Here is a 24,312-nt window from a genome sequence, read left to right on the forward strand (position 1 = left end):
GGCAAAGCTAGCAGGCGGGCAAAGCTAGCAGGCGGGCAAAGCTAGCAGGCGAGCAAAGCTAGCATGTGGGCAAAGCTAGCAGGCGGGCAAAGCTAGTAGGCGTGCAAAGCTAGCAGGCGTGCAAAGCTAGCAGGCGTGCAAAGCTAGCAGGCGAGCAAAGCTAGCAGGCGAGCAACACAGACGTGACTCTGTCCAGTCCTCATCTCTCCCCCGCCACCCCGTCGACAAAAAATAAACTGACGACCAAAATTAACCCATAAATAGTGAAAAAGTTGTTTCTTTATGCAACGTCTTGCAGACGATTACAAAAACGATGCAGGTGCTCTCACCTTGTAGATGAGGTTATCAACCAGCAGGTCGTGATGTATGACTCCAGCCTTCAGTTGTTCGTAATGCATCACGTCCTGAAACAGCACAGAGTGAACATGTATGTTGGAAACCACGTCAACATCCTGAATCCAACATGAGACGCGTCAGAAAAATATCAAACCGTTTGTTAGAGTAAATCCAACTAGGACATCTTTTGAAGACATTTTGAGCATACATCAACATTTTTCTCTAACCCAACAGTATTTTTTCTTTTTAAAAAGAAACTGTCCAGATTTTGTCAACATTTTGTTACAATTCTGTCAAACTAAAATGTAAGACAACAATAAAAGCAAATGAATATAATAAATGTTAAAAGAAGAAGTAAAGCAAAAAGTAAAATCTAGAAACGCACCATTAAACCATCAGCTCTAACTGGATCTCAAACTCTGCCCGAACCCAGTGCCAAAGAAAAACAAATGTCTGGAGCATAGATTTAAAAGTCTCAGCTGTCTCGGCGGTCCGTTTATGAAGAGGTAAACTTTTCCACAGATTTGAAGGAACAAACGTAAAAACTCAATCACCTTTTTTTTTTTTTGCTTGGATCTGGGAATATCTAAGAGAAACTGGTTGATTGACCGGCGTGCTCTTACTGGAGTGTAGATGTAGAAGACCGCATATGTATGACGAGGCAAGACCTTTTAAAACTTTAAAAGCAAACAGAAAGATCTTCAAATTTAGCTGGAAACGAACAGGAAGCAATGCAGAGATAATTTATCCAAACCAACATAAGAAGCATAAAAATAGTCCAACTGAGAGGTAATAAAAGCTCAAACTACTTTTCCAAGGACTTTGGAAGGGAGATATGCGTTTGCCTTAATGACAACGTCTTCGTTGCAAAAAGCTTCATTTGCATCCTGCATGAGTTTCTGACAGTACAAAGGCAAGAAGCCAAAAGTATTGCGTTTAATAAAGCTGATGACTTCAGGCTTAATTTCATCGAGATTCAGAAAGTTTAATTAAACAAACAGCGCACTCCCAGTCCCACTGTTTGTGGGACTCAGTTTGTTTGGTGGCTCCCTAGGTTGAAGAAGTCCTTTGGATGAAGGGCGAAACGTCTCAGCAAAAAAAAGAAACCGTCAAGATGGTCTGACTGAACATTGTTGGATTGTAATCTAGATTATTGAGCGTGAACTTTGGTGAACAGTGTTAAGGTGCTGATGCATTAAAGGACTTTTAATAAATCTGACTGTATTGAATGAAATCGAACTATAATTGGGTTCTATTGGACTCTACACTTGTTTTTTTTCCAATAAAACGTTGCGTTTTTACAGTGGGTTTGAGTGTGAATTAGGGATGCACGATATTGGATTTTTGGCCGATATGTTAAAATTTATTTGGCTGATAACCGATACCAATATCGATATTTTTTCCCCTGGACCTACTTACAGAGACTACACAGCTTTATCTACTGTGGAATTAAAATACTACATTATTCTGCATGGTCTGTCAGTTTGGCCTTCTACCAAATGCAGATGCCAAAAAGGGGCTGAAAATGATGTAACACTTCAACTTGGATTATGTTTAATGTCAAATTTATTCATGACATTTACTCTCTAACACAATGACAACACTTGAAAAGTCATACAAAACCAGCACCTTTTATATCGGTGTTATTTTGATGGAATGGCCGATGCCCGATATTTAACTTTATCACAAATATCGGCTGATACCAATATCATGCCGATAATATTGTGCATCCCTAGTGTGAATATTTGCTTTTCAAACTTTTTCAGCCACTTGCTCACCAGTATAGTAAGTACGGTGAGTGAGGTTTTCAGTCATGTATTATGTTGAACCAGTCCCTCCCTCTTTTCAGAAAACCAGCTGGATCAACGTTACGCCTTCTCAACGATGATAGCAGGATTAAACCAAGCTGAATGGAGAGGTGTTGTGTTTCCGAGAACATGCTTAAACTCAAACGTGTCTCCGGTTTTAAGACAGGCCGTCAAGACAGAGCCAAGCGGAGCAATAAAAACGTCGCCTGCGACAGTTCGGAAGCATCTTGACGATGATCAGCTCCGCAGATGTGAGAGCAGAACCAGAGAAGGCTCGACGGCTGAGGGACGACGCTGAAACCACGAACGTGGACCACATCGGAGGAAGAGTTAAAATAGAGCCTGCTAAAACAATTAATCGTGATTATCTGTCTTACCGGTGAAAAGCAGAAACATGAGCCCCAACGTGTACTTTTCAAGGCAGTATTACGGTACTTTAAGTATCAGAGGTAATAGTTGCTCCTACTTGAAGTAATATATAAGATTCAAGGAAGTGTTGCACAACTCGTGTCTCACACTCTGTTTAATGTGCAGTCCAAGTCCTGCTGACGCTCTCCAGACATTTCTCCAAGTCCCCTTAAATCAATCGTCTAAATCGCATACTTTGTTTTCTGGACTTGGCCTCAGCAGTGGGTTCTGGACTCCAGAGTTTTGAACAGGTCTTTGCCACACAGGCAGGCAGGCGTACTGTTTGGGCTAACTGAGCGAAAGCATTTGATTATCCTAACATTTGTGCGCCCAGCTGTGTCCAGCCAAGATAAACAGCGTCGTGGTAAATACACGGGTCATGAAGAAATTGTAGATCAGTTGGTGCTCCGTGTCATTTGTTTGTTTTACTGTGTAGCGTTAAAGCTGGGACACAAAAGTCCAAGAAGTGATGGCAGTAGAATAAAGGTGCAGCGGCTGAGAGATTCAGCTTGGGAATTAATGCAGCTGTGTGTTCGGCTGGTTTAAGATAAACACTGACAGCAGCCGCCGGAGGGCAAAATTAGCTGTTAAATGTGTGCGCTTGTGCGTGTGCATCTACTGTTGTACCTGCGGCTGGTTCGTGGAGTTGAGGATGAGGGCCCACAGGTCCGCCCGGAGCCCGGTGGGGCAGCCCCGCCTGCTGTACTGCTGTGCTGCGGCGCTGTCCTGCGCCAAAACAACTGGACGGAACAACAGTAGAGTGCACGTGAAACAGCTGTCTGTGCGGCTGCACCTTAAGCGACACGTTGACGAGTCTTTGAAGTAAATTTGTGAGCAAAAATGGAAATAACTGCAAACAAACATACAGTGGGTAAAAAATGGATTTCCCTCTTTCTTGGGATTTTTTCTGTTTAGTCTACTTAGAATCTGGGGTTTCAGTACCTCTCTATGGGTTTGTTTTAGTTTAGTTCAAGTTCAAGAATCTTTATTATCCCCAAGAGGCAATTTGTTTCACAGTCAGTAGACACACACAAAACATCCATACTAGACAAGACATTGCGACATTAAAGTAACAGAACAGAAATCATCATTATTCTTTGAGAAGCCTTATCGCTACAGGGATGAATGAGTTTTTCAGTCTGTTCATCGTACATCTGGGCTGCAGATACCTGCGTCCAGATGGAAGAAACCTGAACTGACCATGGAGTGGGTGATCAGGATCTGCCAGAATCAGCCTGGCCTTGTTTATACAACATAACTATCAAGTTGGTTGGTTGGGTGATGCTTACAGACAACAATCTGAACCTCCTAGGACCTGGCATCCACATATGCAAGAGTTCAGGTCTTAGAAGGTTAAAATCACAAGAAAATATCCTTTGGATTGAGTACTGGGCTTTGACTGGACCATTTTAGACATATAACTGCTTGTCCTTAAACCAAGAGACTGTTGCCAGTTCAAGTGCGTTTAGGATCATTGTCTTACTGAGACGTGAACCTTCATCCTGGTCTCAAGTCTCTGTTAGACGCCAATACTTTTCCCTCAAGAACTTCTTTGTATTTTCACCAGCCTGATGTTGCCTCCACCTTGCTTCACTATAGGACTGAAGTCTCCACCCAGCACACCATCGTTGTTATTAAATACGCTGATGACACCACTATATTGGAGCTCATCCACGAGGGGAACGAGACAGGCTAGCTACAGGACTCTGGTGGACAACATCATAAGCTATGGAGAGAAGAACAACCTCATCCTCAACACAGACAAGACAAAAGAAATAATATTGGACTTCAGGAAGAACCCTCCCCCTTTACAGCCTCTCGTCAATAAAAAAGGGACTGTGGTAGAGAGGGCTGACAGCCATAGATTCTAGGGACTGCAGGTTACATCGGACCTGAGCTTGTCTCTCAACACCCTGTGGATCACAGGGACAAAACTTCTTTCCATGGATTCGATGTCGAAAAAAAGCAGCTGGAATCATCAAGGACTCACTCCATCCAGCTCACTCTCTTATCAGATACAAAAAATGTTCAATTAACCTGAGACACAGTAGAGCGGATAGCATCGTCATCTATAGTACAGGGTTTAGGAATAGTTTTTTTTCCCTGTCACAGTCAGACTGATGGCAAAACAAAACTACTGATCAGGTGCAATAACCCTACACTACCTAGCATGGTTTACTTTCTGAACAGTGTAGATAGAAACCACCTTGTTCTTCCAACAAAGTTCAGTCAGGTCATGGACGGTTTCTTTTTTTATTTTTGATGAGACGTTTCATCCTTCATCCAAAGGACTTCATCAATCAGAGGAGCCACAAACAAACTGAGTCCTACAAGCAGCACACCCATAGCTTGTGGGACTCAGTTTGTTTGTGGCTCCTTGGATTGATGAAGTCCTTTGGATGAAGGATGAAACGTCTCATCAAAAAAAAAAAAAAAAAAGAAACCGTTCAGATGACCTGACTGAACTTTGTTGGATTTGAATGGTCTTCTCTTAGACCAAAGTTCATGCTCAATAATCCAGGTATAAAATCCATCAATGTTCAGTCAGGTCATCTGGAAGGTTTTTTTGTGTGTGTGTGCTGAAATGTTTCGTCTATCAAACCAGACCAGACTGGGGTTTTTTTCCACTTTGGAGTATGCTGTTGGTGGAGAATCAGTTTTGTTTGGTGGTTCTTGAGACTGAAGAAGTCAGTTGAATTAAAAACTAAACGTCTCAGCACAAAAAAGAAACCATCCAGATGACCTGACTGAACATAGTCTTCTCTTATTCAAGAGGGACTCGGAGTAGAGCTGCTGCTCCTCCACATCGAGAGGGATCAGTTGAGGTGGTTCGGGCATCTGTTAAGGATGCTTGCTCCCTGTGCACCTCTCTAGGGAGGTGCTCCGGACATGGTTGACAGGTAGGAGACCCCAGGGACATGCTGGAGAGCCTACGTCTCTCGGTTGGCCTGAGAAAGCCTTGGAGTCCTCCCAGAAGAGCTGGAAGAAGAAAAACATGTCTGGGCCTCCCTACTCAAGCTGCTGCCCCTCGAGACCCGACTCCAAAACAAGCAGCAGATAATGGATGGGTGGATTTTCTGAATGAAGTTGCTCTTGATGGTCACAAAGTCCAGTTTTAGGTTCATCTGACCACACCACCCTCTCCGACCATCTTCAAACATCCTGTCGTAACTTTTTCTTGAAGCAGTGACTTTTTTCATGCCTACTCTTGATAAACCCCAGCTCTGTGCAGTTTATAATGGTCCTATGATCTCATCCTCCCTGCTGTCCAGCTCCATCCGAGTTCTCTTCATTCTCTCTTCTTTGATTATTGCCCTACTTGCCCAGGATGCGAGTTTTGGTGGACGAGCCTCTTGGCAGACTTTCTGTGGTGTCAATCTTTTTATATTTAAACAACAAATTCAAAAGTGCTCTGCGAAATGCTTAAGATTTGGGGTAACTCTTTAAAACCCAGACCTGTTGTCTGTCTCTGATCTGTGTGAAGAGTTCCTTGGTCTTCATGCTGCCTCTCACTTGGTGGTAGCCCTTAATACTTAGAGGTGATAAACTGGTGTTTATTTTGTGTACTACGAGTTAGAACAGGTGAGTATTTAAAGACAGGTGGACTCTATTTAACTTATTACTGTATTTTTTTCAGACTACGAGATGCACCATATTATAAGGCGCATTACGTGAAACTAAACAGTCAGATAAATTAAACTTTATTCAACTCATTCACAATAACTCTCAACATTGTTCAGTTGTACCACATAAAATCGGTTCAAGGTCAGTTTGAGAAAATTAAAAGATTTTAAGTGCGCCTTATAGTCCGAAAAATACGATACGTGGCTTGGGAAGGTGTTGGTTTGGACTTCACAGCAAAGGGGTGAACACGTGTTTTACAATTTTTTAATTTCCAAATAAAATTCCAAAAAGGTCGCTTCCTTATTTAACTTTTTTAACTGAAAGGTTTTTGTATTTCTTATAATCTAAATATATATCAATGTCAATTAAAAACCACAAAGTCTCGCATCACAAAGACAATCTGCCAGTAAAATTGCACAACATGTGCAAATCTATCCAAACATGGTGGACGAGAATAGAACGAATGGGAAAATGAACATCTGCACGTTCTGAACCAAGAGCGCGCCGCTGAACACTGAAACAGTGGAGACTTTTGTTTTCTGAAAAGAAACATTTGGTAAACTAAAAAGCAAAAAAAAAACTATTATGTTTGGTTTATTTTTATCAAAAAATTGTTACAATTTTGTGATTATTTCTCCAAATAACATTCCTTTATTCTTCTAGAAATAAGAAATATTACAAGGCGTTCTTTCCATTATTGTGATTAACGCATAACTTCCCAATAACACTCGAACACACGCTGAAAACTGCCACTAAATCTGCTCTGTGACAGCAGCCAGAAACACAAAGTCTTTGACTTACGCTGCTGGCCAGTTTTGGCATAAACGAACGCACTCCTTCGACCTCTAAATTTCCTGTTTGACTGCACTTAACACTTGGCCTGGAAAATAGACTGCAGCCCAGAAGCCAAACTAAAGCCAACTGATGATAAAGTAGTGAACCAAGGGTGTGTGCTTAGAAGTACAGCCTTTGTGCCTTATAGTGGTTTGAAGACAACCGATGTTTGACTGGTGTGAGAATGTACCAGTAGGTTGTTTGCTGTTTTCACTGTTTATAAATGAGGATGGGTTTTCTTTTTTTTTTATTATTAGGAAACAGGGCTGCATGATACTGGATTAAAATGTCATTACATTATTACTAATTATCACTCTCTGTTCTGTCAACACTTTCCATGTGTTCCGTTCATGTTTTCTAAGGAGGAGAAAAGCAAACAGCAATGAATTTTTACACCCGTCAGAAATTTTAAGCTTTTTCACCAGCAGCTCCAGTACAACTGCCTTCATATTAAAAAGAAAAGAAGAGCTGCAAAGCAATCGGCTCATTGTGATCACTGGATGAGTGCGCAAACGATGCTATAATTGGGTGTGTCTGACTTCTTCTGATCAGATACCCAGAAACAAAGTAAGACTGTGTTTCACTCAAATCAGCTCAGCACTCCACAAATAAGCAAAAGGGTTTTTGAAGACTTGCACATGATGCTAGACTTCCTGGCTAACCAATCATCCATCCATTATCTTCTGCTTATTCAAAAGTCGGGTCGTGGGGGCAGCAGCTTGAGCGGGAAGGTCCAGATATCTCTTTCCACAGCCACCTCATCCAGCTCTTCTGGGAGAACCCCAAGGCGTTCCCAAACCAACTGAGAGATGTAGTCTCTCCATCGTGTCCAGGGTCTCCTCCCAGTTGGACATGCCCAAAGCACCTCTCTAGGGAGGTGCCCAGGGAGCATCCTTACCAGATTCCCGAACCACCTCAACTGGCTCCTTTCGATGTGGAGGAGCAGCAGTTCTACTCAGAGTCTCTCCCAGATAACTGAACTTCTCACCCTATCTCTAAGGGCGAGTCCAGCTACACTGAAGAGTAAACATTTGAACCACCTGTATCCGCAATCTCATTGTTTCAAGCACTACCAAGAGTTTGCGGCCATAGGTGAGGGTAGGAACGTAGACCGACCAGTAAACAGAGAGCTTCACCTTACAGCTCAGCTCCCTCTTCACCACATCGGACCGGCACAGAGTCCACAATACAGCAGATGTCACACCAATATGTCAATCTCACACTCCATTCCTCTCTCACTCGTGAACAAAGCCCCGAGACACTTGAACTCCTCCACTCGAGGCAGAACATCACCGTTGACCTGAAGAGAGCAATCCACCCTTAACCCACTGAGGAGCATGGCCTCAGTTTTGAAAACCAATTTGTTAACCAGTAATACCAATAATAATTCAAATCCTTTCCATCCATTTTCTTTAACCACTTTTTTATTCATTCAGGCCTGAAGGGAGCTGGTGATCATCTCCAACGGTCAATGTGAAAAAGGCGGAGTACACCATGGACGGGTCAACCATTCACATTCAGACTAACAAGCTGAAGTCTGATGGCATCTCATGTTTATATACAGTGGGGAGAACAAGTATTTGATACACTGTTGATTTTTCAGGTTTTCCCACTTGCAAAGCTTGTAGATGACTGTAATTTTTATCATAGGTACTCTTCAACTGTGAGTGATGGAATCTAAAACAAAAATCCAGAAAAATACAATGTATGATTTTTAAATAATTACTTTCCATTTTATTGTGTGAAATAAGTATTTGATCATCTATCAACCAGTAAGAATTTTGGCTCTCACAGACATGTTAGTTCTTCTTTAAGAAGCCCTCCTGTTCTCCACCCATTACCTGTATTAACTGCACCTGTTTGGACTCGTGACCTGTATAAAAGACACCTGTCCACACACTCAATCAATCAGACTCCAGCATCTCCACAATGCCCAAGACCAGAGAGCTGTGTAAGGACATCAGGGATTAAATTGTAGACCTGCACAAGGCTGGGATGGGCTACAGGACAATAGGCAAGCAGCTTGGTGAGAAGGCAACAACAGTTGGTGCAATTATTAGAAAATGGAAGAAATACAAAATAACGGAAAATCTCCCTCGGTCTGTGGCGCCATGCAAGATCTCACCTCGTGGAGCATCATTGATCTTGAGGAAGGTGAGGAATGAGCCCAGAACTACACGGTAGGACCTGGTCAATGACCTGAATAGAGCTGGGACCACAGTCTCAAAGAAAACAATCAGTAACACTCTACGCCGTCAAGGATTAAAATCCTGCAGTGCACGCAAGGTGCCCTTCCTCAAGCCAACGCATGTCAAAGCCCGTCTGAAGTTTGCAAATGACCATCTGAATGATCCAGAGGAGGAATGGGAGAAGGTCATGTGGTCTGATGAGACAAAAATAGAACTTTTTGGTTTAAACTCCACTCGTCATGTTTGGAGGAAGAAGAATGATGAGTACAACCCCAAGAACACCATCCCAACCGTGAAGCATGGCGGTGGAAACATCATTCTTTGGGGATGCTTTTCTGCAAAGGGGACAGGACGACTGCACCATATTGTGGGAAGGATGGATGGGGCCATGTATCGTGAGATTTTGGCCAACAACCTCCTTCCCTCAGTAAGAGCACTGAAGATGGGTCGTGGCTGGGTCTTCCAGCATGATAACGACCCAAAACACACAGCCAGGGCAACTAAAGAGTGGCTCCGTAGGAAACATCTTAAGGTCCTGGAGTGGCCTAGCCAGTCTCCAGACCTGAATCCCATAGAAAATCTTTGGAGGGAGCTTAAAGTCCGTGTGGCCCAGCGACAGCCCCGAAACCTGAAGACTCTGGAGGAGATCTGTATGGAGGAGTGGGCCAAAATCCCTGCTGCAGTGTGTGCAAACCTGGTCAAGAACTACAGGAAACGTCTGATCTCTGTAATTGCAAACAAAGGTTTCTGTACCAAATATTAAGTTTCATTTTTCTGGTGTATCAAATACTTATTTCACACAATAAAATGGAAATTAATTATTTAAAAATCAAACATTGTATTTTTCTGGATTTTTGTTTTAGATTCCATCACTCACAGTTGAAGAGTACCTATGATAAAAATTACAGTCATCTACAAGCTTTGCAAGTGGGAAAACCTGAAAAATCAACAGTGTATCAAATACTTGTTCTCCCCACTGTATATATATATATTTACAAGTATTAAAATACAAGGTACTAAAATTAGGAAACACACCAACCTTTTTTTCCGATGTGAACGTAATCGCTTTCAAACAAGTCTACACGGAGAACATGGGGGAAAAAAAAGTGAATCAGATTCCTCAACAAAATTATCAGTTTGATTTACAAACACAGAGAGAGGAGGGGACTATCTAAGACATGAACACCAAACTGGAACAATGTCAATATCTAAACATTAAAGAGATTTTGTTTGAGGAACTCCAGACAGGCATGAGGCGGTGCGGTTGATAGAACGTTGAGCCAAACCGTTTCACTGATAAACACGTTATTTCACCCCAACAGGAAATATTTTGGGTGAGTTTTGGGGTACTTAAAAAGTACTAAACGAGTTGTGAACGTTCCAGGCTCGTCATGCCCGATTTCTTCGTCGTGAGTTCATTAATCAATCGTACGCACATGAGTGTAGATCTTTGTTGTACGTTTTGTACCTGGATGGATGTTTGCGACGTCGTCAATCCCCAACTGCCCCATGTTTAGGTTCAGCTCTGAGTAGACTTTTCTCTGTGACACAGAAAAAGAAATTCATAGATTCCTGCGTCCTAAAGCAACAATTTGAATGATTGACGTGGGGTTTTACAAAAAGGTTACGAACAATTACCATAATTTCCGGACTATAAGCCGCTACTTTTCGCAAGCTTTGAACACTGCGGCTAAAACAATGCTGAGGCTAATTTATGGATTTTTTTTGGATGGGCTAACGAGCTTCATGCCGCCAAAACATTTAGCCTCGTCACACCCGGGCGCTCACATAACTGCCCAATACACGTCTCTCTTGGGGGGTGGGTCCTTGTGACTCAGTGAGACTATATGCATAAATTAAGTTTAAAAAAAAATAATTAATTAAATTGCCAAACAGTGCACCAATGAAAACAAGTTTCATTGGTGCACTGGAGTGTGCAGTGGAGAGCATCCTGTGCTCCAGCATCAATGTGTGGCATGGAGGCTGCACAGCTGCAGAAAGAAAAGCTTTGCAGAGAGTGGTGAAGGCTGCACAGAAATCTGTTGGAATCAGCCTCCCCACCATCACAGACATCTACACCTCCAGATGCAGGAAGAGGGCCACCTGCATCATGAAGGACCCCACTCACCCAGCACACACACTTTTTGCCCCACTCCCCTCAGGAAGGAGGTTAAGGAGCATTAAGTGTAGAACCACTAGACTGAGGAACAGCTTCTACCCTGAGGCTGTTAGACTCATGAATCTCTAACTAGAATAATCACTGTGAAAAACCATATCATGTTGCTGCTGATCTGTTTCAATGTTGATGTGTTCATGCGTGCACATCTGCTCACAGACTCATGTTCATGTTTGTGCTGATGTTCAATGTTTTATGTTATGAGTGCTTAGTGTATATTTAGTTGATGTTTTTCTTAGTTCATATCTTAGATGTTATTACTGTTTTTCTTATATTTTATTGTTGGATGTAACTGGGACCCTGTGTACATAATTTCGCTCCACCACATGTACCACATGAGGTGCGAATGACAATAAAGAAACTGACTCTGACTGGCACAACAAAGTATTTGCAGCCACTCAAACTAAGTGTGAACTGTGCATTAATGTGGCACTTCGACCTCGGTGGGAGGCTTGGATGATCGTTTACCAAAACTGGCCACATGCGAAAAGCATCGAAAACATCTTTTGCTCAAGTCTGCCAGTGGATCCCGACAGCGGAGCGGTGTAAAAAAAGTCCTCTATCACCAACAGGTTTCAAAAGGCACCTGCGTGATGAAGAGCACAAGCTCAAGGGCGCAGTGCGCAGGAGGAAGATGAAGATCACTGACTTCCTGGTAGGCTTCTGTATTTTTTTTATTATTTTTATTTTAACCAGCCGTGTTACATGCACTGTTCAGGAAAAAAATAACATTTACTGTATGGATGTTGTGTATGTTACCGGTACGCATTTAAGTAAAAGTTAACAAAAAAAAAATCTGTGAAAATATCTCATGCTGTGGACACCCGCGGCTTATAGACAAGCGCAGCCAATATATGTACTTTTTTGTTTTTGTTTTTAAATTTAGTGGGAGCGGCTTATATTCAGGTGCACTCAATAGTCTGGAAATTACGGTAGGTATGTTGTAGGTCAGGGCTATTCAACTAAATAGTCAGGAACTGCATTTTTACTGTAATTTATTGTTATTGTTGTCTGTACTTTATATGTTCTGTCTGGAACAGGTCCCTCCTGTAAATAAGTCCAAGTGGCTCAATGAGACTAGCCTGTATAAATAAAGGTTGAATACAGAATGAATGAATGAAAATTGCTCAGGGGGCCACAGTTACTGAAAACCAAGAGCTCAGGGGCCCAAACATACAGCAGTTATTGTCATTAAATGTTTGTTTTATGGTTTAAAATCTAGTTTTATTTAAAAAAAGAACCCACATGTGGGCTGAACTGAGTTCATCCGTGGGCCTGATTCGGCCCCCGGCCGCCAGTTGAATAGCCCTGTTGTAGATAATGACCTCAATTTGGAGAAATAGAGTAGTTTTGGCCAGATTGACGAGCTAGTGGCTAGTCAGAGCAGGGCCAAGACCAAAGATTGCTGCCACATCAAAACAACGCCAGTCTTTTAAAACTTCAAAAATTCACGTGAACGCAGTTTTATTAACTTTTAGCTCACAATGAATTCACATTACACGGCTTTAACGTAAAATCTTGTTTTCACTTTCGCGTTCCAATAGCAGCAGCAGCTAGCTGCATCACTTCCTGTGCAGCGTGGGACACTTCCTGCAGGAACATCGTCATGTTTCTGACAGAATAACTGTGCAAAACAAAACCGAGGCTGTTCAGGTGGCAACAACCTCCCCTGGTCTTGGTCATGCTCAGACTAGCCGTTAGCTCCTCGGTCTGATCCAAACTAAACTTTATTTCTCCAAACTGAGGTCGCTCAAACAGCTAAATGTTCCTGGTGGAATGCTGAGGGTCAGTTCAAGTATTCTTGTATGATTCAGAAGCGCAGCCAGACGACTGAAGATATAAATAAATAGTCCCGTCATATTAGAGAAGCTCATCCCTACCAGCTGTGGGAGGTCCCTGACATCGAGGGGAACCTGAATGAGACCCCAGTGGCTCCGGGTGCTGACGTCCTCACGGCTGTCGTGGTTGGGGTTCCTCAAACTGATCAGAACCTGCTTAGACAGCAATAATGATGCGACGTTCATCTCAACCTCGTCTTTAAAGCAAAACGAATATTAGCAGGAAGGAACTCCGGTACCTCAAGAAAGTCTTTAGGGGCGTAGACAGGCCTGAAGCGACTCAAAGCTGAGAAACAGAAAATGCATTACCTGTCTGAATAAAATATTGTTCACAAAGTTTTAGCTTCTCTCCACTGGCTCCCTGTCAAATCCAGAACTGAATTCAAAATCTTACTTCTAGCCTACAAAGCCCTCAACAACCTAGCTCCATCTTATATTACAGATCTTATTGTTCCATATTATCCTAACAGAGCACTTGGTTCTCAGACTGCAGGTTTACTTGCGGTTCCTAGAGTTTCCAAAAGCAGAATGGGAGGAAGATCTTTCAGTTATCAGGCTCCTCTCTTGTGGAACCAACTTCCAGTTTCTGTCCATGAGGCTGACACGTTGTCCAGTCTTTCCTGTTTGATAAATCCTATAGTTAGGGTTTGCTTATTATGCTGCTATAGGCTTAGACTACTGGAGGACAAACTGACCTCATTTCCTTAAATGAATTGTTTCATTTGATATTATTTCTATCTTAACATGTGATTCTCGACCTGCCATTGTGTATCTATTCCTATCAAAGCCAGCCGGTCGAAGCAGATGGCCTCTTGTCCTGAGCCTGGTTCTGCTAAAGGTTTCTTCCTCACGAGGCAGCTTTTCCTTTCCGCTGTCGCCTTCATGCTTGCTCAAGATGAGCGTCTGCGACAAAGTTAAACTCACCTGCTCCTCAGATAAATAGTGTTAACGTACGATTTTTTATATATGAATGTTTCCGTTCAGTGCCCTGAGACGACTTCTGTTGTGACATGGCGCTATAGAAATAAACTGAACTGAGTTGAAAGTTCTCCACTTGACACAAGGAGAGAGATTTAAAGCTGGCGGCGTTCACACGAGTCAGGGAGCAGCTGAGTCCAGCCCTCAAGTGGGACTTCCACCTGCCAGTCTGTGCAGCCAGGCTCTAAATTCACGCGACGCCGTCATCGCCAAAGCAGGGGAACATTAATGTTTGGGATGGGGGGGTGGGGGAGAGGGGGGTGCTGGTTATCGCAGCTCCGTGCAAGAGGTCTGGATAGCTTCTTTATTCGTAGTCCAAAGTGTTTACAGCTGGTGGACGGCACATCCTAAATGTTATTATATGTCCCTGAGCCGTGATAGAAGTGTTAGGACAAAAAGATGTGTGTGTTCTCTGGAAACGTGCCAGCTGAAAGTTAAAACGAGGCTGGCGTGAGCTAATAACTCCCGACTTTAATAACAGAATGTGTACTTCGAATGTATCGGGAGCGCTAGAACAACAAGCACAAATTTTACTGCGGGATCTGTTCGTTCTGAAAACCTTTTAAAGTCTGACATAAACAAGGGAAAGCCTAAATCAACACAGTAAAAAGTACAAATGCTGCAGAGTCTATTAAAGCAAATATGGAAGTGGTCGATCTGGTTTAGAGAAGCAGAACATTAAGCTGATGTTAAATACACCAGCTGACATGCACATGCACGTCAGCGCTAATCTTTCATAAAAGGCTGATGGCTCAGGGGCTAACCCCCCCTCCGGGGAACGTCTGCAGACCTGGTTCGTCCGTGCCCATCTCGTTCCATTTGTTGATGAGCTCCTTCTGCTCGGCTGCAGGCCTCTGCGGAGCAGGCAGAAACAGAAGATGTCAACAAATACGCCATCTCGCCTATAATCTCAGCAAAAGATGTGGCTCGGTGTTACGTTCACTGACAAATAAAATAAGCACTCAAAGAACGGTCTGATCTGCGAAAGGGATGGAACCGGTTTGATCTGCAAGAAGCCGGCACGTCAAGAACGAGCGCCAGAGGGTGAACGTAGTAGAACCCTTAGTGAAGTGACTGTTATCAGAAAGTTGCTGGAGCATCCAACAGTGAGTCCAAACAGTGAGGGAAGGTCAGCAGACAGAAAATCTTTTGTCGTCCACAGCATTTAGCAGAGGTCACATTGTGGGTCGTAGTGGGTCCATGTTAGAACAGATTAGTGCATAAGGTCACCCTCACGACAAGGTTCGAGTCATCCAAACAGACCACACAAATATTTTGAAGAGAAAACAAAACATTAACGGACAGAAATGAAAAGTTCTGCATAAAACGCACATCCCTAATAGTATGAATGTTTCTGAAGCGTATTGTGATCCATTTTTCTTCCGTACCTTTTTTGGCGCGATTCTCGTCCCGCAGTTTTCAAATTATTTCAACAAATCATAAATCAAAACGTTCAGCTCCTTCAGGACAATCCTGCTATGAATTTTTGTATTGGTGCAACTTTAGCTTTTTTTATATATATATTTAGCCTTTTCTGCCATTTTTTCCCTCATAGAAAATGAATTGAGTTCATTTTCCATCCTTCAGATCTTTAGGTCTGTTTACAACCTTTTACTGCTCCTTTCACATTTTGTTCTGCTTCAGCGTCTTTCAGCTTCTTTGTGCAAATTTTAACTTGTTTTCAGCTGCTTTCAGCAGTTTAGTGCTTTCAAATTCGTTCTGCTAACTACTACATTTTTGTTCTTCTTCTAATTTCTTCTTGTCAGCTTATTTCTGCAAGTTTCAGCTTGTTCTGCTATTTCTGCTACTATTTAACTGTTTTTGTACTGATTTAAGCTTTTTCAGCTAATTCCACATTTTTACACTCATTTTAACCTTTTATCAGCGTAATTCAGCAAAAATGTGCTCTCTCCACTTCTTATAATTTCAGCTTCTTTCTGCCTTTTTAGCTACTTTTCAGCTGTTTTTTGCTAATTTCAGCCTTTTTTTTAAGATAATTTCCACTTCTTTGAGATAATTTCTCTTCCTTCAGCAAACATGTTCTTTCTGCTTTCTTCTGCTAATTTAGGCTTGTTCTGCCTTTTTAGCTACATTTTTGTTGTTGTTGCTAATCTCAACTGTTTTCAGATAAATTCAAGATTTTCTTGGTAATTTCTGCTACTTTCAGCTTTAACTTCTTTTTGCTAATTTCAGCTTGTTATGCTTCTTTCAGCTTTGTCTGCTTGTTTCAGCTTTTTCAGCTTCTCTTTAGCTGTTTTTATGCAAATTTTAGCCTTTTCAGCCAATTCCAAAGGTTTTTGTTCATTTCAGCTTTCATTTTCATTCTGGTAATTTAAGCTTCCTTATACCTTTTCTGCTACTTTTCAGTTGTTTTTATTTTTTTTATTTTTTTTTGTGCTAATTTCAGCCTTTTTATTTTGCTAATTTACACATTCTTGTGCTCATTTCTGCTTATTTAAACCTAATTCAGCAAATATGTGTTCTTCCTGCTTTCTTCTGCTAATTTAGGATTTTTCTTTCATTTCAGCATTTTTTAGCTAATTTCAGCCGTTTTTCTGCAAGTTTTTCTGCAGTAAGCATTCACACTGCTTTTTTGCATCAATGCAATTTTACTAGTTTAAGTTTGTCACTAAATTCTGTCTTTAGCTAATTTGATGAGGCAGCCTGAATAAATGTGGATTTCCTCAAAGCACATTAAAAGCGTCTTCACTGAAACACTTGTATTAGTCTGAGCATAATCTGTCCTGAGCTCAACTGACTGACCTGTTCTTGAACTGACGTGAGCCCAGAAAAGCAGCAGAGTTGTTACCTGGAGCGGGGTGGGGGGGGGGGGGGTCTGCTCAGCTGTCTCTGATTGAAAAGAAACAAACAGTGATCCTTGGGAATACTTTAAATATAAGGCCTTTTTGTTTCTTTTCATTTGTTTTTATAATCTATAAATCACATGCGTCAAACTCCAGGCCCGGGGGGCCAAATATGGCCCTTGTTAACATCCCATCTGGCCCTTAAGATGAGCTTTTAAAAGTAAAACATTATTAGTGCTTCTCATTTTATCTAAAGACCGAGCAGACTTCATTTAGTGCCGACTTCTCTTGACCACTTTGAAGCCAAGAAAAATTAGTTTGAAACCTTTTTTTTTTTTCATAATCTTTGATTTTTTTTTATTTTTTTTTAAAGCGACAAAGAACGTCAAATGAAACTCTTGTTGAGGAACCTGCAACCAAGACAAGACGTCCAGTATCTGACTGGAGTTATGTGTTGACAGAAACTGGCCCTTTGTAACTTTGGCCACTTTTTGCAACCAAGTTCGATTAAATATGAATATTTAATAAAAGAACTGTTTATCAAAATTATTTTAATAAATAAAAATGTCCATTTTGTCAGTATTTTATTAACAGAACATGGTGTGATGAGTTTCTCTTTAATTTGTTGGCTCTGATTGTTTTAGAGCTGATCTGTGGTCAGCGTATGCTAAAATGTGCTTTCAACCACAGAACAACAGTCTGAGCGGTTTTATGTCACGTTATATTCATAAAGTAAACAAAGAGCTGACGTCCTGTTTGTTGCTCAGCTGTGTGACAGTACAGTGTGAATATATCTGCTCACAAAACGACATCTGTAACGACAAGTTTTTAGCAAATGATTCTGGTCAGTTTGTGATACTTGTACTCCTGGACCTTACCGCTGCTTTTTTTTACTGTTGGCCACAGTATCCTTATATCGAGGTTAGAACACTGGGTTGGGATTACAGGTGCAGAATGGTTCCGTTCTTATCTGAGTGAAAGGAGTTATAGTGTTAATGGTAATAATGTATGAGTCAGTGCTTCTTTCCTGCGGGGTTCCGCAGGGCTCGATTCTTGGACCCCTTCTGTTTTCACTGTATATGCTGCTCCTTTTGAGGTCTATCCTGAGGAAACATGGTCTTTCATTTCATTGTTATGCTGATGATTGTCAGATTTATCTGCCGTTAAAACCTAATAGTTCTTGCTCCATTCACCCTCTGTTAAAATGTCTTGATGACATCAAGGCATGGATCGCTTCAAACGTTTTAAGTTTTAATGATCAGAAAACTGAAGTCAATGTGTTTAGCCCTAGTTCTACCGCTGTCTCTGATCCTGTAAACCTTGACTCTCTTCAACCATATCTAAAGCAGTCTGTTACAAATCTTAGGATGGTTTTAGAATCTGACTTTAAACCAGTGTTGACCAGATTTGACATTGAAAAACTAGTCCGTGCCTTCATTACTACTCGATTGGACTACTGTAATGCACTCATGTTGTGGTCAGTCTGGTCTCCATTTCACGTCTCCAGCTCGTCCAAAATGCTGCAGCTCGGCTCTCAACAGGAACTCGTAGGTTTGAGCATATTTCACCAGTTTTGTCCTCCCGTCACTGGCTCCCTGTACATATCAGAATTGATTTTAAAATTCTCCTGCTGACCTTAAAATGCCTAAATGGCCTTGCACCCTCTTATCTCTCTGAGCTACTTCAACCATATGTTCCTTCTCGGACCCTGAGATCATCAGACCAGCTGTGTTTGGCTGTTCCAAAAAGCAGGCTGAAGCTCAGAGGTGATCGGGCTTTTTCGGTTGTGGGCCCCAAACGTTGGAACAATCTGGGCCCCTTCATTTCCTGTTTTTAAATCTCTTAAAAACACACCTGTTTTCTATGGCTTTTAACGCAGTGTGATTTGAATGAGTATTTTGTTGTTTTGTGTTTTTATGTTTTTCTCTTGATGCTTTTAATTAATTTTCTGTTTTATTATTTATCGATTTTTATTGTTAAGCACTTTGGTAGCAGCTGCTGTTTTAAATGTTATAAAGTTGAGTTGACAAAACGTTTTAACATCCACAATAACCAGCCAGATGTGAACCTAATCAATCAAATCCCAAATGACAAATCTGAACCGCCTCTCTTCTGCATGATCACAGATGATCATTGTGAGGGTATGATGGTGCCGATTGAAGAAGACCATGCTGGCTAACGTTGTGGAGAGACACTAGCATTACTCATGGTGAGGGGAGCCATAGGGTCTGACTTCAGAACAGCTCTGTGCCACATGTCTTGCCCCTCTTGAGACCGACCAGCAGAGTGCCAACTCTACCATCCCTGACGAGGTATTCATTCCGTCACGTGACTTTTCAACTGGCGTTTCCTTTCAACATTTTTTTCATCAGTGAGTGTAAGAAGGTCGTTCGAGAGGAAACGATCTGTTTAGGTTTGGCTAAAACAGACCATATTTTAGCTACCTTGCGAGACAGGGGTACTTCGAGCTCCGTACTCATACTGTTCAGGCTTTTGAGGACACGCTTCTCCCAGTTGTCCTGTAAGAAGAAGATGTGTGCAGTGGGCTTTAAAAAAAAAGTCTTAAAAAGAATAAACATCTCTGAAACTTGGCAGATGAAACTTATACAAACCAAAGAGTCAGGAGAGACCGAGATAAGAGGAGACGGACTGACCTGAGCCTTCCTCATGTAGGCCAGAGGCTCTTTGCAATGCTCTGCAGGAGCTCTGGGATGGCTCGAAGGCAGCTGGCTGGAAGAAAAAAAACAAGAAAGTCCACAGAAAAGCTAAAAACACAAACGACTTTCAAAGACTAATGCCAATAAAGGCACAAATATCAAGTTACTAGAACGAGTGGTACGCCGAGGTCCCCTATCGCTGAAGGATTTGAATAGTAATTGTCGTTTTTAAGATGAGTGTTTTTCTGGACTGGAATTGAACAGGTAGACCTGAATGTTTTTGGTGCAAGATATTCAAGTGGGTAAGAGTTACTGTGGAGAAGAGACGTAGTTGTTTTTACTTGTCTGAGGCAGGGCAGTGATGGATCCTGGCAAGTGGAGGGAGCAATTTTATCCACTACCAGATGCAGTGGAGGAGCCAGGGGGTGGTCAATGGTGGCCTTGGCCACCATAAATTAATCTTTGGCCACCCCAGATCATTTTAGGAGACTATACTTTTAAGCAATATAAAATTAGAAAGCATAGATGATGTGGTGGCCGATTTAATACAGTAGTCCCTTATTGCAGGGGTTACGTTCCAGACACCCCTGCAACGTAGGAATGTTATATTTATTTCAGTATTTATATATATGTTAAGGCTTTATAATAATAATAATAATAATGTCATCACAATGTCAGCACTGTATGTTTCCATACAATGGCGAAATTAGTCTCTGCATTTAACCCATCCACCACAGGGTGGTGCAGTGGGCAGCTATTGAAAGTGCCGGGGGACATTTTGGGGATGAGACGTGCTGCCCAGAGATGCCACGTGATGTGCAGTGACTGGGGATCGAACCTGGGACTTTCGGGTCCCAAGCCGGCTGCCCTGCCTCTACACCATCTATAAACCTTTCCCACACTCTTGCAATGTTCTTAACAATGTTCCAAATTCTCTAAACACTCTAAAAGAGCACAGCAAATGAGAGCAGACAGACTGATGCTACAGTTACTGAGCTCGGGGTGGACTGGCCATCAGGAGCACTAGAACATTTCCTGGTGGCCTGGCCCGCTCAGTGATCGCTTAGAAGCTGGACCAAAGGTTTGGTTCGAGTCCCGCTTGGCTATTTTAAATAAACAAGCCATGACGCTCACTCAGGTATCTGCCTAACTGCAGCTCCCTGAGCAGTAGCAATGGGAAAATACAGACTCCACCCCCTCCTTTCTCTTTCTGAGGCTGTCCGTCACTGCAGAGCAGAGAAACACAACAGACTGTGCACCCGCCTGTTGTGGGTCTCTGCTCTGTTGGGACAGACAGGCTCAGAAAGAGAAAAGAGAGGGCCCCTCAGCAATCACTGAGCGGGCCAGGTCACCAGGAAATGTCCCGGTGCTCTTGATGGCCAGTCCGCCCCTCAGCACAATGCTCTGGTTGGTCGCTTCCATCAATCAGCCAGTCGTGTGTCGTGTACAATCTTACTCTGAAAACCCGCAAAAGAGCGAGTCCACGAAAGTCGAACCGCAAAGTATCGAGGGACGACTGTGCATATGGTGGTGGCCATCTTGCATTTTGATGTGGCAACCCAGTTATTGAAAGGAACCTTTCTTGTGCCTAGATGCATCCACACACTATGGAAGTTGGTACCTCACTTATTTTTCAAGTTATCACGCTCACAACACTCACAAGCAGATGGACAGAAAAATGGATAAACGGACAGAGGTTATTTCAATTCCCCCTTTTCGCTCTGCGACGGGGAAAATCCATTAGAAGAACAGGTTATAAAAGGTTCCTTTTTAAAAGCAGCTGTATTGTCACCCTTAGTGGCCCACATACAGACTAGATGAGTCATGACTCATGTGCAGCAGATGTAGCGAGTGATTCCTGCTCACAGCAAACTGAATGACTCAAAGCCTTCGAGCTTTAAACAGTTGGCCTAATCTAAACACCTATAAGAGCACGTAACACGAGGCAGGAGTCTTCATGTTGACGTCTGAGCCTGCAGAAAGCAATAAGAGTCGCTTTTTCTTCAATACGAGTGGAAGCAACACATTTTTCCAAGCACTAATTGATCTACAGCAATATGAAGGACTTTAGCTGGAGGTTTCAGGTGCAGAGCCCAAATAAACAGATCTGAAACAACAAAGAGCAGCAATGAGAGTGAGATTTTCATGCGAGTCCTCGGAACACACCATGGATCAGACAGGAAAAAATGATGTAACAACTTGTTCTGTTCTCACTTTAAACACATTGAATTTAATAAGAACTATTGGGATTAATTAAACAAATATTCAGTAGGAAAGAAAATGTGATAAGCTGGAGAAAATGTGAATGCTGAGCGCTAAATGACTTGACTGAAATTTTATGAAGAAACGGAAACAGTCATTAAAACTGAAAGCAAAGGTCAGCTAAAGGCTAAAAGTAGCCAAAGTCTAGCAAAAAAATGTAATAGAAGAAAATTGCATGCTAAAAGCTAAGAAGCAAAAGGGAAGGTGCTAAAAAAAAATGTATGGATGGATGTGTCTGTCTATCTATCTAAAAGTAAATGAAATGTCACTATATGCTAAACATAACAAAATGGTAGCTAAAAGCCAAAAGTAGCAAAAGGCTATTTAAAATTAAAGGTGGCAAAAGAATAGCTAAAAACTAAAAGTATCAATAATTCTGGCAAAATGCTAATAGTAGCAAATGGCAGACTAGGTGCTGAAAGTATTTGTGTTGTGGCTAAAAGCTAAAAATACTAGATTAGTAGCTAAAAGCTAAAAGTAACAAAATGGTAGCTGAAAGCTAAAGGTAAAAAAAAAATAGTAGCTAAAGTCTAAAAGTATCAAAAGGATTTATAATTGCTAACAATAACAGAAATCTAGAGTAGCTGAAAGTAGCAGAATGGTGGCTAAAAGTAGCCAAAGGCTAACCAAAAGCAACATAATAGTAGCTAAAAACTAAAAGTATCAATGTCTGGCAAAATCCTAATAGTATCAAAAGGCTAGCTATGTGTTAAAAGTATTAGTGTTGTGGCTAAAAACTAAAAATACTAGATAAGAAGCTAAAAGCTCAAAGTAAAAAAAAATGGTAGCTGAAAGCTAAAGGTAAAAGAATAGTAGCTAAAGGCTAAAGGATTGCTAATTGCTAAAAGTAACAGAAATCTGCAGCAGCTAAAAGTAGCAGAATGGTGGCTAAAAATATCCAAAGATTAACCAAAAGCAACATAATAGTAGCTAAAAACTAAAAGTATCACTAAGTCTGGCAAAATCCTAATAGTAGCAAATGGCTGGCTAGAAGCCAAAAGTTACAACTAAAAGCAGCCGAGGGAGACAGAAATAAAAGTATGCTGAAGCAGATTTAAAAAACTGAACATTTTTGATGGAGATGAGGAGATCTTCATGACTTTCCCTGAAGAAAATGTTGATAAACCAAAAATCTCAGCCTCCAACTCCTAAAAACATACATACAGATTCAAGAAGCTACATGTCAGTTTTAGGTGTGACAGCAATTAAAAGCCGCAGCTCACTTTTCTCTGACTGGTTCCTCAGGAAACGCTGGATTCTTCTGACAGTTTGAAGCTTGATTTGGACCTGGACAGACACGCGCTTCACCGTGCACCTGCTCGGCGCTCACCCAGGGCTTTCACCGAAAATTCTTGTAACAAACCAAGCCACGTGCCAGCTCAGATATGTTGTGTTCACTTTTTTTAAAAAGTAAGGAAAGCCTCGTCTCCAAATAAAAGGTGCCTGAACTCTAGTTCTCATTCATGCACAAAGAAATTAATTAAATAATCAAATACAGCTAAACACCATAAACGATTACTCCAGCATTTATTGAGGGAATGCATATCACCTGCTGTGATTCGTTAGCTGTCTGAGCTTGTGTTGGGGATGACTGTCGGCTACCACACCACATTTTAGCTCAGTGTTTGAGCCACGTCTGTGGTTGCTAAGGTGGACAAGGTGTGGCGGCCATCTTGAAAGCATCCACCAACCAAAACAAACAGAAACCATGTTTCATCATCACCTCTCCAGACTTACATGTGCAGCTCTCTGTAAACAGCATTCTGCAGCTTTTTCTCCCAACCTGAAACAGTGAAACACTTTAAGAATACGGCAACATAAAACAAACAATACTATATTATATAGTAGAACAACTGAGATTTAGCAGAATCTGTGCTATTCAAATATTCCCACCTGAGGTTTTGAGAAATTTACGCACGTCTTCTTTCAGACACTGCAATTTTATCTCGGGTCGGTGTAAACAGTCCTGGAAAAGGAAACGGTTCATAGTATTGTAGGTAGCTTTGTGCTAAAGGTGAGCTAACGAAAAGCCCGAAGCGTTAGCTGAATGCTAACCGACTCACTTTAGCTTGTCTCTCGATCTGAGAATGTAAAGTGCTTCCTCGGAGCCGCTGGACAATCTGCGCGACGCTCTGGGAAAACTCCGAGTCTTCCTCCATCCTCCTGTTTCACCTGGAAGTCCCGCACAGGTGCGGCCTCGGCCGCTGGAGATGCAGCTGCTGAAACCAGAGGACGTTACTTAGCAACGGAGGGTTGGTCAGCGCGAGAGCGGGTGAAACAAGAGCCCGATACTTTGGTTCCGATAGAAAGAAAATACGTTCCGACGGTTGTTTTAGCAGGTTGAAGAGTAATAAATGTACAGTATATGCCTCTCGATTAAAATTATATTTTTTATTGA

General features: G+C 41.9%; 1 protein-coding gene across 1 annotated transcript in view; it reads right to left on the reverse strand.

The window, feature by feature from the left end:
• tbc1d19 (TBC1 domain family, member 19) overlaps window positions 1-24,073 on the reverse strand; it is a 41,110-nt gene extending 17,037 nt beyond the window's left edge. The window contains exons 1-12 of the mRNA XM_037676481.1: window positions 23,978-24,073; window positions 23,808-23,880; window positions 23,652-23,697; window positions 19,650-19,725; window positions 19,440-19,514; window positions 14,982-15,045; window positions 13,453-13,499; window positions 13,256-13,366; window positions 10,668-10,740; window positions 10,239-10,277; window positions 3,180-3,292; window positions 330-404 (exon numbers count right to left, since the gene is read on the reverse strand). Coding sequence (XP_037532409.1) covers window positions 330-404; window positions 3,180-3,292; window positions 10,239-10,277; window positions 10,668-10,740; window positions 13,256-13,366; window positions 13,453-13,499; window positions 14,982-15,045; window positions 19,440-19,514; window positions 19,650-19,725; window positions 23,652-23,697; window positions 23,808-23,880; window positions 23,978-24,073 — 888 coding nt within the window. The remainder of the gene's footprint in view (window positions 1-329; window positions 405-3,179; window positions 3,293-10,238; window positions 10,278-10,667; window positions 10,741-13,255; window positions 13,367-13,452; window positions 13,500-14,981; window positions 15,046-19,439; window positions 19,515-19,649; window positions 19,726-23,651; window positions 23,698-23,807; window positions 23,881-23,977) is intronic.
• Between the last annotated feature and the right edge of the window lie 239 nt (window positions 24,074-24,312).

The sequence above is a fragment of the Nematolebias whitei genome, chromosome 1 (assembly GCF_014905685.2).
Source record: "Nematolebias whitei isolate Nwh7 chromosome 1, NemWhi1, whole genome shotgun sequence".
NCBI classification, from domain to species: domain Eukaryota; kingdom Metazoa; phylum Chordata; class Actinopteri; order Cyprinodontiformes; family Rivulidae; genus Nematolebias; species Nematolebias whitei.